Genomic DNA, 17,676 nt, shown 5'->3' on the forward strand with positions numbered 1-17,676 from the left:
CTGTTTAGCTAGAAACAGAGGGGAATCCTAACAGTGTTCAGATTGCTCAATGTCTGGATTTGGCAGTCTACAGTCACATAGATGGGCTGGAGAAATTAATGTTAATCTTGAAAAAAACATTTAATTCCTTGCTTTCTCTAGACTTATGAGTGGTTGTAGTCTGTGATTGAATGGTATATTGATTTGCAAACATACTGAACAGAGAAGTTTGGATATCACAGATTAGCACCACCTACTAGACTTCTAAGCCCATAGAGAGCATGAAATTATCAGCTGTTCCTGCGGTATAACATGCTGCCTGCAGGTCAGACAGCAGCTGTTCATTATTTTCCCTTTAAAGGTTTACAGACCATTACACATTGGTAAAGAAGCTTTTTATAATGTCCTTAAAGTGAATGAGTCATCAGAAAATTACCTATTGTTTAAATCTCTAAATAAATCTTAAATTTGTATTAAATGTATTTTTTTTTTTAATGTTGGTAAAGTTTTTTTTTCCCCCCTATAATTTGTATTAAAAATAACAATAAAATCTTGCAATTTTCACATAGGAGGTGTTCTATATGCCATACTTTCTGTTGTTTTAGGAAATAATAGATATAAATTAGCCACAGTGACCAGACTCTGACCCTCACTTTTGTATTTAAAGCACCACTCCAATGTTTTTTTTTTTATTTCAGCTCTGGAGAGATGCTTTAAATGTAAGTCCACTGCCCCCTGTGTTATACTCACTTGCCACCGTTCTCATCTGTTTCCAGCATCACTACGGTCAGTTTTCCATGATTTGTAACTTGCTGTCCATTGTTTCATGGAGTGTGCCGGAGGTCACAACTCAATACAAGTCTATGAAAGCCTTATTCTGGCCTCATTCTAGCTTTTATAAACTTCCATTGAGCACTTGTGACGTAACTTCTGACTTTTGGCTAGTCAGAAGTTACAGCACAAGATGGCGCTGAGGGACCGCTGACAAGGGATGAAAACGCTGGAAGGTAAGCTTAAAACAGGGGTAGGGGATTTAGATTTATATCTCCACTCCAGCGCTAAAATCCCCCCAAAAACCGCTGGAGTGGTGCTATAAGCATCTAATGAGCGTGTGCAAAGGACATTGTGATCGTGAAGAGATGGGAAGCAGAGACAGCAGTGACATCACTTATTGTGATTAGGGTGATCATGTGCTATCATTTGTGTCTATACATGTTACCTGTCCTTGAAATGTTGCCTCTGATGATAATGAGTTTACAGAAAACTTTTCCTAAAAAGGCAGGATGTCCGAATTTGAAAAAAAACTTTGCCAAATTAAAAAAAAAATAATAAATATAACAGCCATGTAACACAAAAATCTAATTTAAACCATTGGTCATTTTCTAAAAACAAATTCTCTTTAATATATCTAATTTCCAATAATGCTGTAAATTTTCACATTTCTGCTAATATCTAAAATCAATATATAGACTAAATGAGATTCAATGTGAAAGTCATTTATTAATAAATATACATATTAGTGAGCATAAATGAGGCTTCTGAATCAGTAGAAAAGCTCATAAAATACCCTTAGGCTATGTGCACACGCTGTGTTTTTTTGATGCTGCGTTTATGTGCGTTTTTGGCCGCTAAAAACGCACAAAAACACACCCGCGGCAAAAAACGCATATGTTTTTACTGCGATTTGGTGCGTTTTTGATCTCTGTGTTTTTCTGCGTTTTTCCAATGCATTGCATGGGTGGAAAACGCAGAAAAACGCAGGAAAGAATTGACATGTCCATTTTTTTTTTGTTTAAGCTCAAAAACGCAGCTTAAAAAAAAAGTGTGCGGACAGCAAAAATGAAAACTCATAGACTTTGCTGGGGAAGGAAAGTCATGCAGTTTTGAGGCCAAAAACGCACCCGAAAAACGCGCAAAAACGTCGCAAAAAACGCACTGTGTGCACATAGCCTTATTTGAATTGTACATTATTAATGTTTATTAAACCAGTTCAGTTACATTTAGTCCTTGGCCACGCAATAAAATTCCTTTGTTTTATTAATCGCGTTAAAAATTGCTTAAATGATAGAGGTAGAGTGCAATTAGAGGTCTTAATTAGTGAACTCAGTGACAATAAGATGTATAGATGATGATGATGATGGATGAGAAGATTGGAAGGCTTACCATTTTGAACTGACTATTCTGACACTGAAATGAGAGCTGAGCTGCAATACCCAAGAATGGCCACTATGCAGTATATTGAGCTGTGCGGAGCGGGCTTGATTCACTTTTGGCACCCTTGGGACATGGTAATAACTGATTGGTGGATGTGGTGTAGGCCCTCACAATCTGATATCGCTGACCTAACCTAAAGATAGACTATCTATATCAAAGTCCTAAACAACCCCTTTAATGTAAATGCAAGGTATCTTATCCCAGTACTGTTAATTATTGCATTGCACGTTTTTCTTGTGTTCTTTGAAGTTACAGTTTTTATATCTTGTTAAAGGTACTTTATATCTGTCCAAGGCAGAACAAATATATTCACTAAGATTTGAAAAACAAAAAATACAATTGTGTCACCAGATCTCATTTTCTGAGCCAAGTGTAATGTCATCAGACTTTGAAGTTGAACCTGTGGAAGGACGTATGGTCAGCAAAGTTGTGAAGACCACCATGGTCCATGGTGAAAGGACAGAGAAATATTTTGGAGACTCTAGTTTAGCATCTGATTTGCCATCAGCCAAGGATGACTTTGAGCAGGTAATAAGGTGGCAGCGGAGGATTTGGTCAGAGATGACCATATAATGTAGAATAGTTTATTTGGTTACTTTTTAACATTTGTAGAAGCTACAACATTGTAGTCTATACACTTAACTTAAATTACTGATCTAGCAGAGCCATAACTCCTTCATGGAAATTTATCACAACTGATATAAAAGTGGAGCAATGACCTCTAGCTGCTGATCATTTAGTGGAGACACTCCACGACGTTGCCTCCACTTCAATGAATCTCCCCTTTGTGATCTCACACTATTTTTATCTGTGTTTTTCATAGGACTGTAGGAAAACCAGCTGTATTATCTTAAAGTAATTCATCAAAAATTCAGTTCTATGCCTAACAAACCATATAAAAGATCCCTGATCATTGCCTACGTACCCGGTGCTTCATTCCGCCAATTCCCTCAATTCCCTATGAACATTGTCGCTCACAAAATAATTCCGTTTCCTCAATAAACTGGATGATTGAAGAGCTGAAAAAAGGAGTAAATCCTCATCTACAATCTGTTAATTAATCTAACAATATCCAGGGGGATACACTGTTTGTAAACATGTTAGTATATGCAAATATCTCTAAGCTAATGCACACATCCAGAACATCATATTACGGAATTATATTCCTCCAGGGATGTGCAGAAGAACATTAGGAAGCTAGGGAATCCAGGCAAAAACCTCTCAGCCGCATAATCTGTGGAGCTTGTTTGTACAGCACATAAACACAGAGGTAAAAAGATAGATAGATAGATAGATAGATAGACAATATATATTTGGTCCTGCCAATAAAGCCTATTTGATTTGATTTGATTTTTTATTTAAGAATGAAAAGAGAGCTGATGGGTAGATAAATATCAGAAAGAAAAGATAGAGCACTAAGATGCATGCAAGCATTGGATATAGGAAATGTAAACAATATATATATATATATATATATATATATATATATATATATATATATATATGTATATATATATAGATAGATAGATAGAATACAGTGTGTCCACCCATATCCTCTCCACCGCCATTTGCTATGCAGTGAAACCACCTATAGCGCCACGTGGTGGAAAACAACGGAGTTAGCATTTTTATCTCGAAAACGGAACAAGATAGAGAAAAAAAGTGAATTAAAAAATTGTAGGGCATAATCAATTCAATACGAATCGTCACCTTGAATACAGAAATGTTATGATATGAAACCCATAACCCCCCAAAACATTGAATGCTGGTCATGCATATGGCGCTCATTTAACTTTGATGCTCAAAGTGGCCACCGTCAGCTGCAATGCACATCTGGACTCTGGAGAGCATACTGTATCTTGCTGCTTGTTGTGCAATATGGTAGGTGACACATTTGCACTAGCATCTGTTATACGTCGTCGTAAGTCCTGCAATGTTGATGGAGGGATCACGTACACCTACTGTTTGATGTGACCTCACAGAAAGAAGTCCAATGGGGTCAGCTCAGGTGAGCATGGAGGCCACTCCACGCAGCCCCCATACCCAATGACTTGTAGGAAGGCCTCCATGAGGTATCACTTCACGCCCGCAGCCTTGTGAGTTTTACATGTTCTAATCATAGCATTTCTGTATGCAAGGTGTCAATTCATATTGAATTGATGAAGCCCTACAACTTTGTCATTCACTTTTTTTCTCTATCTCGTTCCGTTTTCGAGATAAAAATGCTAACTCCGTTGTTTTCCACCAGGTGGCGCTATAAGTGGTTTCATTGCATAGCGCATGGATATTTTACTATACCTAGACACCACTTCTATGCCTATAGCTGCCGCCGTTCTCAAGTTAAAGGCGGTGGACAGGATATGGGTGGACACACTGTATAGCTAAAAAATATGGTACTTAGAGCACTACTTGGCCAGTTCATGCAATCCCACCAGTCACGACAAGATGACCTTTCTCTGGTAGGACCCTAAATGTAATATTTATCAAACATACCTCTCCTATGCTAAACACGCACAAATTTAAAGGGCAGGTAAGATTGAGCACTAATTAAAAACAGCCCTAGGATTTGCGGAGTAGTGCTCATCCAAATATGGAGGTTAGTCTGCTCCGCCAACTGTATACTACAAAATACAATCACTGATCAGCTCCTCCTAACAGAATAAAGCAAGTGTGAACAGGTGCAAGCTGCTATGACAACATAATATAAGCAAAAGAATACAGCAGCACTCTGTATCTTTTCTGCTCCTTTATATGCCTATATAAGTAGCAATGTTTGAATTCCTTGTAAGGCTAACTTCACATGTCCAGTAATCATCCATTAGAACAGATGCAGCGGCAATCAGTTGGTAGAAAGTTGTGCAAATACAATTTTTTTTGTCAGTTTTGAAAAAAAATTGATTTTGGCAGGATTTGTTTTTGTAACATGGAAGTCTGTGGAAAAATGATCTGCTAACTGATTGCTATTTAACCATCCCTTTTTCATTTAGGTTTGTTTTTTTTTGGTAATAATTTTGGTAAATAATTTTTGCTTACTAGATCATTTCAAATGGAAAATAATAGCAATCAGTTAATGGATCCGTTTTCCATAGACTCCATGTTAAAAAAACAGATCCAGCGAAAGTGGTTTGGGTTTTTTTCAAAATGAACAAAAAAGTTTTGTTTGCACAACTTTTTTTGTCAATGGATTGCTGCTAGATACATTCTAAGGCCAGAGTCACACTTGTGAGAGACTGGTGCGAGTCTCGCATCGCATCACCCGGCACGGCTTGCTGCCCTCCGGACAGGAGCATCTCAGCTGCATAGAAATACATGCAGCCGACCCGCTCCTGTCAGGAGACTGTGTGGCCGTGCCAGGTGATGCAATGCAACACTCGCGCGAGTCTCTCGCAAGTGTGACTCTGGCCTAACAGATGATTACTGGACATGTGAACTCAGCCTAAGAAGGGCAGGTGGAAACTTAAACGTTGCTGCTTACACAGACCTGGAATACATTTTTGTTGTGTGATCTGAGAGCAGCATGGAGTCAGACAAGAGACCATGATTCCACTGATGTGTCATTTACTGGACTGGATGTTGAGGTTTCAATTAAATCAGTGTTTTATCAACAGGACATTATCAGCAGAGGACTTGTTGTCTCGTAGTCCTCCTGCTCTGTGTAAACCCCACCAATTATTAGCAAGCTTTTTGTCAATTTATAATGTACCTAGAATGCTGCCAATATGTATTGTTGGGGGTTTACAAGAGCTCATCTTTGAGAACTGCTAGATCTGCTGCAAAAAAGAAGCAATAATTTTATCAAATTGGGAGTCAGCAGTTCAGTAAGTGACACATCGCTGGAATCAGGGTCTCTACTCCTACATCATGCTGCTTTCAGATTTCATAGCAAAAACTGAGTGACATACTCCCGTAAAAAGGTCGGATTGCTACTTCCAAAAATCGGGTTTAAAGATTCTGTTGCCTTTCTCTTTGTAGAGGCGATTTGCCTAGATAGACCTATGTAGATTAAAAGGTACATAAATAGGCAGATAGACATTCGAAAACTAGGTTGTAGAAAGATGGATGGGTATTGGGTAACAGATAGATGCAAACATTCATAGATGGATAGATATACACAGATAGATGTACAGCGTAACGCATATATCAGAACACGTACACTACAGTATCTAAGGCGTACTGATACATCCTGACGAGCACATCTACTGTGTACTTGTACATAATAGTGGAGTAGGTGGCTGCTGTTGTTGGCAGATCAGAAGAACATTGCACAATTATTTTTATGTCTAAGTGTTATGTTTGTGCATAGCTAAAGTACTCGTCAGTGAATATTTCAGCTGCTTGGCTTTAGATGTATTATTCATTATTTTTAAAACAAAACTCATAAAATCACTCAGCAGTGAGATTCTTCTCATTTTCTAGGCTTTAACTTATGTGGGTGCAGATGTAAGCGTTCATCTGCCAAACTTAGTGGAATCAGAAATTACCAAGGAGGATGGATCTGTTATCAAAAGGTTTGGGCTGGCATGGCATCGACATTAACAGATTGAAGTGGAACTAACAGCAGTGGTCACTCTTCACTCAATAACTATCTGTTACCCGAAAACACACACAGCATGGCGGCTTTCATTGAAGAGCAATCCTTGATGGCTTACATGATCATCTGTATAAAATACAAAAATACCGTGTTTCCATGAAAATAAGACCTACCTCGAAATAAGCCGTTTGGAGTATGCTTAAAATATAAGCCCTACTCAAAAATAAGCCCTAGCAGCAGATCATCATACTAATAGTATCCTGAAATAAGGCTTGGGCAGCTCTTTCAGGATATGCAACTTTTATTGGCGTACATTGCTGTAAATCACATGTCGGCTAGTTAATGGAATGAATATTCACTCCTCTTCCTGCCCATAATCCCGCCCATCCCTCTGCCGGCATCGGTGATTGGAAATTGTGTTAATGAAATAATAAATATTCACCCCCTTCCTGTTCACTCCTATGCCTGTGTTAGGAAATGTAATTTATGTTAATGAAGAAATTAATATTCACCCACTCCCTTCCCTACCCACCCCTATGCCGTTGTCAGTGATTTAAACTTCTGTTAATGAAAAAATAAATATTCACCTCCTTTTCCACCCACCCTCTTTGCCAAGTGTCAGTGATTCACTCAGACTGTCATATTACTGCCCTATGATTGCAGCGAATGCTCGCACTGGCCGGCAGCCCTCCGGGGTGTTACAGCTGCATAGAAATACACGCTGACATGCTAGGGTCAGAAGAGCCACCAGCCAGTGCAAGCCTTGTGCTGTGATCCTCAGGTAGTAATACGACAGTCTGAGTGAATCACTGACACCTGGCACAGAGGGGTGGGCAGGGAAACGGGGTGAATATTCAATTTTTCATTTACACAAGTTCCAATCACTGACACCTCTCTTTTTTTCAGGGAAACAGTTAACTACACATTGACTTTTAATCTACTGTAACTATTTTATGGGATGACTCAGGGAAGTATGTCATCAGGGGTATCCCCAACCTCTACTGTGTACAGCTGACAGGTTAGATTGAATGTCAACCTTTCTTATAATAGATGACTTCATGTTGTACAATTCACAGTGTAAAGCTGGTTTCACACTTCTGATATTCATGGTATGAGAAAGGATCTGCCACTGGATTCTTGACCCGAACTCATCAGCATCATATATGATTGAGTTTGGGTCAGTAGGCTGGTGACTAGGTCAGACATCCCTGTTTATTCTCTGTCCATGAATATCGGAATATGTGCAACCGGACTTATGGTTGCTTTACACGCTGCGACATCGCTAGCAATTGCTAGCGATGTCGAGCGCGATAGTACCCGCCCCCGTCGTTCATGCGACATTTGGTGCTCGCTGCCGTAGCGAACATTATCGCTACGGCAGCGTCACACGCACATACCTTGTCAGCGACATCGCTGTGACCGCCGAACAATCCCTCCCTCAAGAGGGAGGTGCATTCGGCGTCATAGCGATGTCACTGCGGCGTCACTAAGCGGCCAGCCAATAGAAGCGGAGGGGTGGAGATGAGCGGGAAGTAACATCCCGCCCACCTCCTTCCTTCCGCATTGCCGGTGGACACAGGTAAGGAGATGTTCGTCGTTCCTGCGGTGTCACACATAGCGAAGTGTGATGCAGCAGGAACGACGAACAACATCGTGCCTGTGGCAGCAGCGATATTAAGGAAAGGAGCGACGTGTCAACAATCATCGTTGCTCCTTGGTGTCACACGCTGCGATGTCGCTACCGGCGCCAGATGTGTGTCACTAACGACGTGACCCCGACGATATATCGGTAGCGATGTCGCAGCGTGTAAAATACCTTTTATACTTTCATGACATGACAATTTTCCATTTTTTTGTTTTTGTTTTCCTCCCCTTCTTCCAATAGCTGTAATTGTTTTATTTTTCCGTCTACATAACCATATGAGAGTTTGCGTTTTGCGGGACAAGTTGTACTTTGGAATAATACCATTTTTTTATGACATGATGCACTGGATAGCAGGAAAAAATCCAAGTGTGTTGAAATGGAAAAAAAGTTCAATTTCATTTGTTTTTGTAGTTTATTTACCATGTTCACCTTACGATAAAGCTGATCTGGCAGTATGACTCTCCAGGTCAGTACAATTAAGGAGATAACAAACATGTATAGTTTTTTTTTTTTATTTACGGGGTGGAAAAATATTCTGAAATTTGTAGAATTTTTTTTTTATTCTTGTCGCCAGTTTCCATAACCCATACATTTTCAGTTTTCAAGCTCTTGTGGTGGGCGCCCTAAGCTGATATTTTCACTGATATCATTTTGAGGTAATTAAGATGTTTTGATCACCTCTTATTGCAATGTTGCGGCGGAACCCCCCCCCCCCTAATTCTGGCATTTTTTTTTTTGTTTTCTCATTTACCAATCAAATTAACTTATTTTATATTGTGATTAATTGGAGTATTACACATCAATACAAAATGTGTATTTGCTTTATTTTTAATGGAACAAAATATAGGTAATTTGAACTTTAGTTTTCATATTTTGAAAAACATTTTTCTCCCTTTTTACTGTATTTGTAAGCCCGCTTAATCATCCGATCACTTGTAGTATACATAAGCAGCACCATAGCACTGCTTTGTGTGGCGAAAATCAAAGACTGACAGCTGCATTTTACATGTTAGCAGCCACTGGTTTCACCTTGCTCCACCCTCAGCTGTTAGGCTATGTGTGCACTTTGTGTCGAGTTCCTTGCAGTTGTAAACGCATCCTCTGGCAGAAATTGTCTTTGTCAAATTTCGTTTGGACCACAGAAACGCTAAAAATACGCATGTGTTTTTACCACGTTTTGACCGCGTTTTACCACGTTTTTCATGCTTTTTCATTGCTTAAAGTCAGATGCATTTTCATTACAAATACACAACAAAATAAAGTTTTAACATTCAAACACTAAGAAAAAAATTGAAAAAAAATATGATGATTTAAATCATAAATAAAATATCTAATTTTATTAAAATGATACCTTTAATCTAATATTTATGGCTAAAATGACTTTAAAATATTATTTTTCATTAATTTAATTGTCAGATTATATGTGTGTGTAAAGGAACACATCATTACTTCAATTTAATGACAAAAACGCATGCGTTTATTTGGTCAAAAAAGCATGTAAAACACTAGGATTTTGATTGTGGGTGCGTTTTGAAAGATCTCATTGACTCCAATGTTAGCAAATTGCTGCCAAAATGGCAATAACAATTGACATGTTGCTTCTTTAAACGCAGAGATTTTGACAAATTTTCTGCACCTAAAATGCTGCATATTTACAAGCATTGTGCGCACAAGAAATCCCCATTTCCCATAGGCTTTGCTTCAAAATCAAAATGCATGCATTTTTGCATTAAAACGCTGCAGTTGAAAATGCTGCGGAAACACATGAAAAAACGCAAAGTGCGCACACAGCCTTAGAGACAGATGATGGCTGAATAATTCAGCCATCATCTGCACGATGGCTGATTATATCATAAAGGGATTGTCCACCTCTATTTTAGTTAAATCATCTTTTCAATTGGGTTATATTAAAATGTTTGCACTGTTTGACTTCTATAAATTCTCTTTCTTTCTTTCCTTGCACATTCAACTTTGATGTAGTCTACAGTCATGAATCAAATCATCTGAGAGAAGCTCTGATGAACATCTAAAAGAGATATAGCAGCTCACTGACAGACTCTCAGTTGATTTGTTCTGCATCCAGCACAACACAGTGGCTAGAGAAGGCAAACAATGCAAAATTAACAATGAAACCCAATTGTAAAAATGCTTTTCAGTATATAGTTTTTCAGGTTTCATACTGGACTCAATTTGTGTATGGCTACCTTATCACCTAATTCACCCAAAAAAACCCGTACAATTCAAAAAACATTGTAGAATAAAATGTAGCCTTTCTTACCAACACTAGGTCGCAATACCAAAGCACTACAGCACTTAAGGATGCCGCAGACCACCATCATAAAGGCGGGGTAACAGAAGTGCAAGATAATGAAACAAAACACAAACCTACCATTCATGGATTGGGTGGTTGCCCAGTATTATAAATGCACGCTGATAAGGCTTACACAGGGCACCCGTCACACAGATATATGTGATGCACAGTGTCTGGCTTACCATCGATTACCGATGCCGATTAGATCAGGTGGGCTTCCCAGCACTATATAAGTGCACCCCTCCAAATTACAGACACCACAATTTACCCAGCCAACACCAAAGAACCTGACTGCATTGTTCATAAAAATGCAAAACTGTGCAATAAAAAGATATGTAAAGCACATGTATTGGTTGATGTATTAAACAAAATATGCAACCTTGCAACAAACATCAAAGGTTTTCATTGTCTTACTAGTCCCTACACTAAAATAAAAAAAGTTACTGAAAGTGGTATAAAATTTTAAAAAATCACAAATAAAAGGCAGCCTTCTTCCCAACACCAGGTCACAATACCAAAGCACTACATACAGCAGACCCCCATGATAAAGGTGGGGGAAGAGGTGCAAAGTCCTGATAAAACAACCATTTGTAAACCTAGCATTCATGGAGTGGGTGGTTGACAAGTATTATAAATGCACACATATGGGGCTTGTATAGGGAGCCAGTCACACAGAGGTAGTACACAGTGTCTGGCTTACAGCCTAAAGGCCACTTTACACGCTGCGATATCGGTACCGATATCGCTAGCGTGGGTACCTGCCCTCATCGGTTGTGCAACACGGGCAAATCGCTGCCCGTGGCGCACAACATCGCCCAGACCCGTCACACTACTTACCTGCCTAGCGACGTCACTGTGACCGGCGAACCGCCTCCTTTCTAAGGGGGGCGGTCCATGCGGCGTCACAACGACGTCACTAAGCGGCCGCCCAATAGAAGCAGAGGGGCAGAGATGAGCGGGACGAACATCCCGCTCACCTCCTTCCTTCCGCATTGCGGGCGGGACGCAGGTAAGGATAGGTTCCTCGTTCCTGCGGTGTGTGCTGCCGCATGAACGAAGAACTACATTGTTACTGCAGCAGCAACGATAATCGAGAATGGGCCCCCATGTCACCAATGAGCGATTTTGCACGTTTTTGCAACGATGCAAAATCGCTTATAGGTGTCACATGCAACAACATCACTAAATCGGCCGGATCTGCGTCACAAATTCCGTTACCCCAGTGAGATCGCTTTAGCGATATCGTAGCGTGTAAAGCGGCCTTAAGGCCGGATTCACACTTGTGAGAGACTCACGCAAGCTTGCATCGCATCAACAGGCGTGGCTGCACACTCTCCTAACAGGAGCGGGTCGGCTGCATGTATTTCTATGCAGCTGAGACGCACCTGTCTGGAGGGCGGCAAGCCATGCCGGGTGATGCGATGTGAGACTCACACAAGTCTCTCTTGGATGTATGAGTCCGACCTAATGGTGATGCCCATATTGTTAGATCAGGCTGTTTTCCCAGCACTCTATATACATGCACCCCACAAGGGCAGACACCCAAATTTACCCCACTTTTATCATGGCGGTCCGCTGCATCCTGTACTGCTTTGGTATTGTGACTAGGTGTTGGAAAGCAAGGCTGCCTTTTTTCTGTGATATGTTTTTAAATTATAACCTAACATTGTACTTTATCAATAAAGACTAAAATCTTCATGTTGACCGTGTTATTTGGCAGCAGTCAGAATTCCCGTTGCCAAGTTATCATCATTAAGTTTTTAACCATTAATTATTTGTAAATGGCAGAAATCCTACTTAAAATTTATCTCTAAAGCCTGCTTAATAGCAGCCATCTGGAACAGGGCTCCGGCCGACATAGCAAAAACTGGAGATTGCAACTTATTGGTTTATTAATTAACAAGCTAAATAGACATCTGTTAGTTGTGTGCATGGATGTATGTATGCTGAACTCTATACACAGGAATCATGAATTCCCTACGGAACCAATGACAATTTTTAGCTCAGTCTTTTCTGTCTTTTCTAATGTAGACTTCTCCACATAAAGTGGGAATATAAAGCAGGTATAAGGACTTAGAACTATGGCAAAGTAGCGTTTGTGTTATGAGATGCTCTATATTCTCCCCTAAAAACAAGGCTTTCAGTGGATATTGTCACCATAGGGCTTACATTGGAAAATGCTATATATTCCCCCCTCCCTGATTTTGTTGTGTCGAAAGCCCATACATTTCTCTGGATGTTACCGTAGTATGGCGTTGATTAAAAACCACTGCAATAAAAAGTGTTGACTAACTGTAGCACTGATATATAAGTTATTCATACAGATTCCTTGCTGACATCTGCAAGAATATGAGGGAACCCCATGTCATGTATTGTAAATGTAACGTACGATCAATGTGTTTTATGCCCTACAGAACAATGATGAATAAAGCCAGCGCACAGAAGAGGACTGTGGTGAAGGACCAGCATGGGAAACATGTTTTCGTTGAGCAGCTGGAGGATGTTCCTGTAGCGCTACAGAAGGATGACCTCCAGACTGACCTTCAGCAACTTCTCAACCGCTTCTGTGGAAAGGACTGGGAGAAACAGGCCAAATAAGAGGCTGCTGCTCCATACTTACCACACATATCTGTAGTCAGTATGCAAAAGATACATTCTAGTCCATGCACAAGGGCCATGGGTACCACGCGCACTGGGTAACACTGACACTCCTGTCCTGCAAATGTCATAAAGAATATGATCAGTTTTGTTTGTAAATGCAAAGATAATTTGTGACCAAAGATAGCATCCTTGGATGGTATATCCATATATTCTCATTCAGTCCCTTCCTCCTACATGTCAGCTCCGTCCACAGGCCTCTTCATATGCTGTTAAGAAGGAAGGACCATACCAGATGACTTACACAGAGGGAATGTGCTTGGTGGTTTTTGGAGATACCAGATACTACTTTCGGCCTTTATTATACTTGCATAGAAGAACGCAAAGCAGTGAATGCAAGAGACTTACTAATGATTTCTGTATTTAGATGAGGATTCCAAGTCATTACAGTTTCAAGTTATTCGAGTATCCCTGGATCTAAGATTTCTTCTCTACAGTTATGGAGACCAAATACGTAACCAAGTTACTGCTTATAAAAAGGCAGGCATTCAAAATATACCGAGATTGTAAAGTGAACACGCCTACCCTATGTTACGCGTGTTCACATCAATGCTATAGCATACCGTTTTGTCCTATAACTAGAGAAAAAATACTGCTGATGGTGGCACTGTAAATAATGTAATGGGCGAGATAATCCCCCAGTTAAGCAAAACTACTAATAAGTAAGTCACCTTGTTTATCAGGATTTCCTATGGCACATGCATGTGGCATTAAACAAAGATTAAACTCCTGTAATCATGTGTGGAACTTGTTAACCCTCTTAGCACTGAGCAAGCAGTTTTCACAAATGTGTCCTCCTCTATTTCTGTATTTTATTTTTATGTCAAAAGCTAAAGACACAATGCAGGTTTCAGTTCTTCTATTTTTTATGTTTTTACGTCGGGACTAATCCTTGGAAATGATTCTAGCATTTATGCACTTTTTTTTTTAAGAAGGGATTATAAAGAAAATGGAAATATTTTTTGTCTTCTGTACCTTATTCTTCTCGTGGTTTAAACTATGTAGCCTTTTAACGTACAAATATATATATAAAAATACATATAAGCACTATACCTTTTAAACCCATTTATTTAATGTAAGTAGAGATTGGGAATCGAAAAGAACAAAACATTGCATTAATCAAGAACACGCTAATTTATAAATAAGGAAAAAAAATGAAAAAAATAAATAAAAACAAAAAACAAATTCGGCTTTTGCTCTTCACAATTTATGCGGGAAAAGACCCACCGAGAGAGACGAATGTCAGCTGTAAATGAATAGGGTTTAATTTAATCCCTTAACAATTCAATAGGGTCCTTGGGGTTATTTAATTAAAAAAAACCATTGTGTAGCTTCATTTCTTTCTGTCTGAAAAATTGCTAAATGACTTTCTCAGTGGAAAAGTCAGGTCACTTACCATGAAGTTGAGATGGGAGTCATGCAGCGTTTGTCATTTGGGGCTATCATGTCCATTGTGTGACGAGGTCTGAAGAAACAAGTCGGTTGTGCTATTTGCAGTGCAGATGATGTCTGTGTAACAGCATAAATTGTTCCTCACTTTTATGGGTTCTGGTTCCTTTTTATTTCTGCTCTGTTATAAAACCAAGTTTACTACTGTGAGAAGTGGCATTTAAGTTGATGATTCAGCATCTTGTTCCCATGGTGATAACACTAATTTAATATATCTATGAGGGCATGTCTTAGTTAAAAATGGCAAAAATAAATCACACTAACAATACATAGCTGCAATGTGTACAATGGCTGATTTAATTAAATAAAGTGTTCAATGTACAAATGACTGACTCTCTCTTCTCTGGTGATCTGAAGTGCATCCACATCATCGTCCACAATGTACAATTTAGAAATAACTAGCTTTACTACCCGGCTTCGCCCGGGTTAATAACTGCTGTTAACAAATAGAATGTATTAACAAAAATGTATTCTGCACACAAAAACCACAAAACAAATAGATATAAATGTAATTGTCTGTCTCCCCCTCTGCATATATCTCTCTGTCTCTCTCTCTCTCTCTCTCTCTTTGTCTGTCTGTCTCTTTCCCTGTCTGTCTCTGACTGTCTCTGTCTCTTTCTCCATCTGTCTCAATCTCTTTCCCTGTCTGTCTGGTTATCTATCTCTTTCTCTGTCTATCTATCACTGTCACTTTCCCTGTCTGTCTCTTTCCCTGTCTGTCTCTTTCCCTCTCTTTCCCTGTCTGTCTCTTTCCCTCTCTTTCCCTGTCTGTCTCTTTCCCTCTGTCTCTTTCCCTGTGTCTGTCTCTTTGTCTGTCTCTTTACCTGTCTTTGTCTGTCTCTTACCCTGTCTGTCTCTTTCCCTCTCTTTCCCTGTCTATCTATTTCCCTGTCAGTCTGTCTCTTTGTCTGTGTCTGTCTCTTTGTGTCTGTCTCTTACCCTGTCTATGTCTGTTTCTTACCCTGTCTGTGTCTGCCTCTCTCCCTGTCTGTGTCTGTCTCTTTCCCTGGCTGCATTGTGATACGCTAACATTCCATTTAAGGGCGTGGCTGCGCATTCTTCTGAAGTTCTGGCTGCATTGTGGCTCCCAGCTCCATTCTCTTTAATGGAAGTAGGTTTTTTGGTGAATAACTGTAAAGTGCGGGATTAAAATTTCCCCTCAAAACATAGCCTATGACGCTCTCGGGGTCCAGAAGTGTGAGTGTGCAAAATTTTGTGTTTGTAGCTGCGACGGTGCGGATGCCAATCCCGGACATACACACACACACACACACACACACACACACACACACACACACTCAGCTTTATATGTTAGATTTCCTTGTAGCAAGTAGGATTCAAACAATAATGCAAAACACAATTAGTAATTCTATATATTGGGCTGCGTGTGGACCAGTCAAGCTCCTCTTCACCAGTCTCACCCAACCATGTCTGTATGGACATTGCTCTGAGCAAAGGGGCCCAGTCATGCTGGAACAGAAAAGGGCCTTTCCCAAACTCTTCCCACAAAGTAGTCAGAAGCCGTATGCATTATCTGTGCTGAATATCACAATATGGGGAGACCTTAAGCCAATTTATTCATTTATTTTTACACTATAGAGATGCACACGCCTGTGATTGAAAGCAGTCAGACACGATATCACACAGGGTGAGGGCATGGTCTGACTGCAACCAAGCAGAGACTTCAGGACTTCTGGTGGGTAGGGGAAGCAGTGAATATGCATGAGGGTTAATGAGCGGCCCCAAAAGTAGTCTTACAGCCATGCTGGAGACTGGTAAGTGTAACGCGCTTGTTCTAATCCCCTATCCCTTCTACCACCATTTTAAAGCACCAGATTCTGGTCCCCAAACATTTATATGTGGACTGGCGTCTGAGCAGATAACCAGGATTCACTTGTATTAAGCAAGGCCACGTATGTCTAGTCGGCATGTGTCTGCATGTATGCAAATCGCCTGCTTGCTCCCAGAACCAACACTGGAGAATCCTGACTGCATGCACTCATATATCACAGAGTAACTGCAGAATTCGCCCTGAACCTGGATAACCGCTTTAAATATATATTTGATATGGTCATTATTTTTCAGAGCTCTTTTACACAAAATGCATTTATCATCACGGGAAACTCCCTTTAAGATTTTTCTCCACAACCGCACTTCCCATATCCCTCACTTACCAAACTTTCAGCTTGCACATTGCAGTCAGACAGGTAATGTTCTCTTGCCATTCATCACAGACAAACTTGTCCATCAGACTTCTAGATAAATGTGTGATTCATCACTCCACAGAATATATTTACACAGCGCTCAAGTCTAGTCACTGTGGGTGACAGACAGCCATGTGGTTTCTGGCAGTAGAAGCTCACAGTGTTTGGCTGCACAAAATGCTCCCTGACTTTCTACTGTGTTTGCTGTTATTATTCATTGTATTAGGTAGCTTTCCAGCTGGGTTTCTCTGGGGGTATCGCTTCTCCTTTTGGACCAAGCAGAGCCCTCCTTCCATCCAACTGCTGAATATCAGTATTCTCAATGTGTTTAAATACTCCTATCTTGCCTGGACTTGTGCTGGTGATCTTATTCAGTTCATTCAAGCTCTAGTTGCAAGCAGGTGGCTTGTACTCATGTGGTATCATTGCTGAAACCTTGCTAAACGTCTACCTGAGTCATCTGTGGATAAGTAGTTCATGCATATTTCCCCTGTGTATCCTCCTTGTGTCTTCTCTAGTGTTTAGTGGGAATGACGAAGAGCTCATCCCACCCATTCCCTATTAAGAGTCCAGCTCTAAGGATACCTAGAGTCAGGTATGCTCGGCGCATAGATGCGGAACCTATCTAGGGTGGTGAGGGACCCCAGGGACCAGCGGTAGGTTTGGTTAGGGGTCCCCATCTTCC

The 17,676-nt window shown here is 40.2% G+C and overlaps 1 protein-coding gene across 50 annotated transcripts in view; it reads left to right on the forward strand.

Annotated features, from left to right (window-relative positions):
- ANK2 (ankyrin 2) overlaps window positions 1-15,112 on the forward strand; it is an 812,025-nt gene extending 796,913 nt beyond the window's left edge. For 49 of the 50 annotated variants that reach the window (XM_075349554.1, XM_075349661.1, XM_075349525.1 and 46 more), the window contains 3 exons: window positions 2,545-2,721; window positions 6,610-6,701; window positions 13,095-15,112. In XM_075349554.1, coding sequence (XP_075205669.1) covers window positions 2,545-2,721; window positions 6,610-6,701; window positions 13,095-13,278 — 453 coding nt within the window. In that variant the 3' untranslated portion in view covers window positions 13,279-15,112. The remainder of the gene's footprint in view (window positions 1-2,544; window positions 2,722-6,609; window positions 6,702-13,094) is intronic. The other variant, XM_075349697.1, reaches the window with a different exon arrangement.
- Window positions 15,113-17,676: the final 2,564 nt, after the last annotated feature.

The sequence above is a fragment of the Anomaloglossus baeobatrachus genome, chromosome 1 (assembly GCF_048569485.1).
Source record: "Anomaloglossus baeobatrachus isolate aAnoBae1 chromosome 1, aAnoBae1.hap1, whole genome shotgun sequence".
Taxonomy (NCBI): domain Eukaryota; kingdom Metazoa; phylum Chordata; class Amphibia; order Anura; family Aromobatidae; genus Anomaloglossus; species Anomaloglossus baeobatrachus.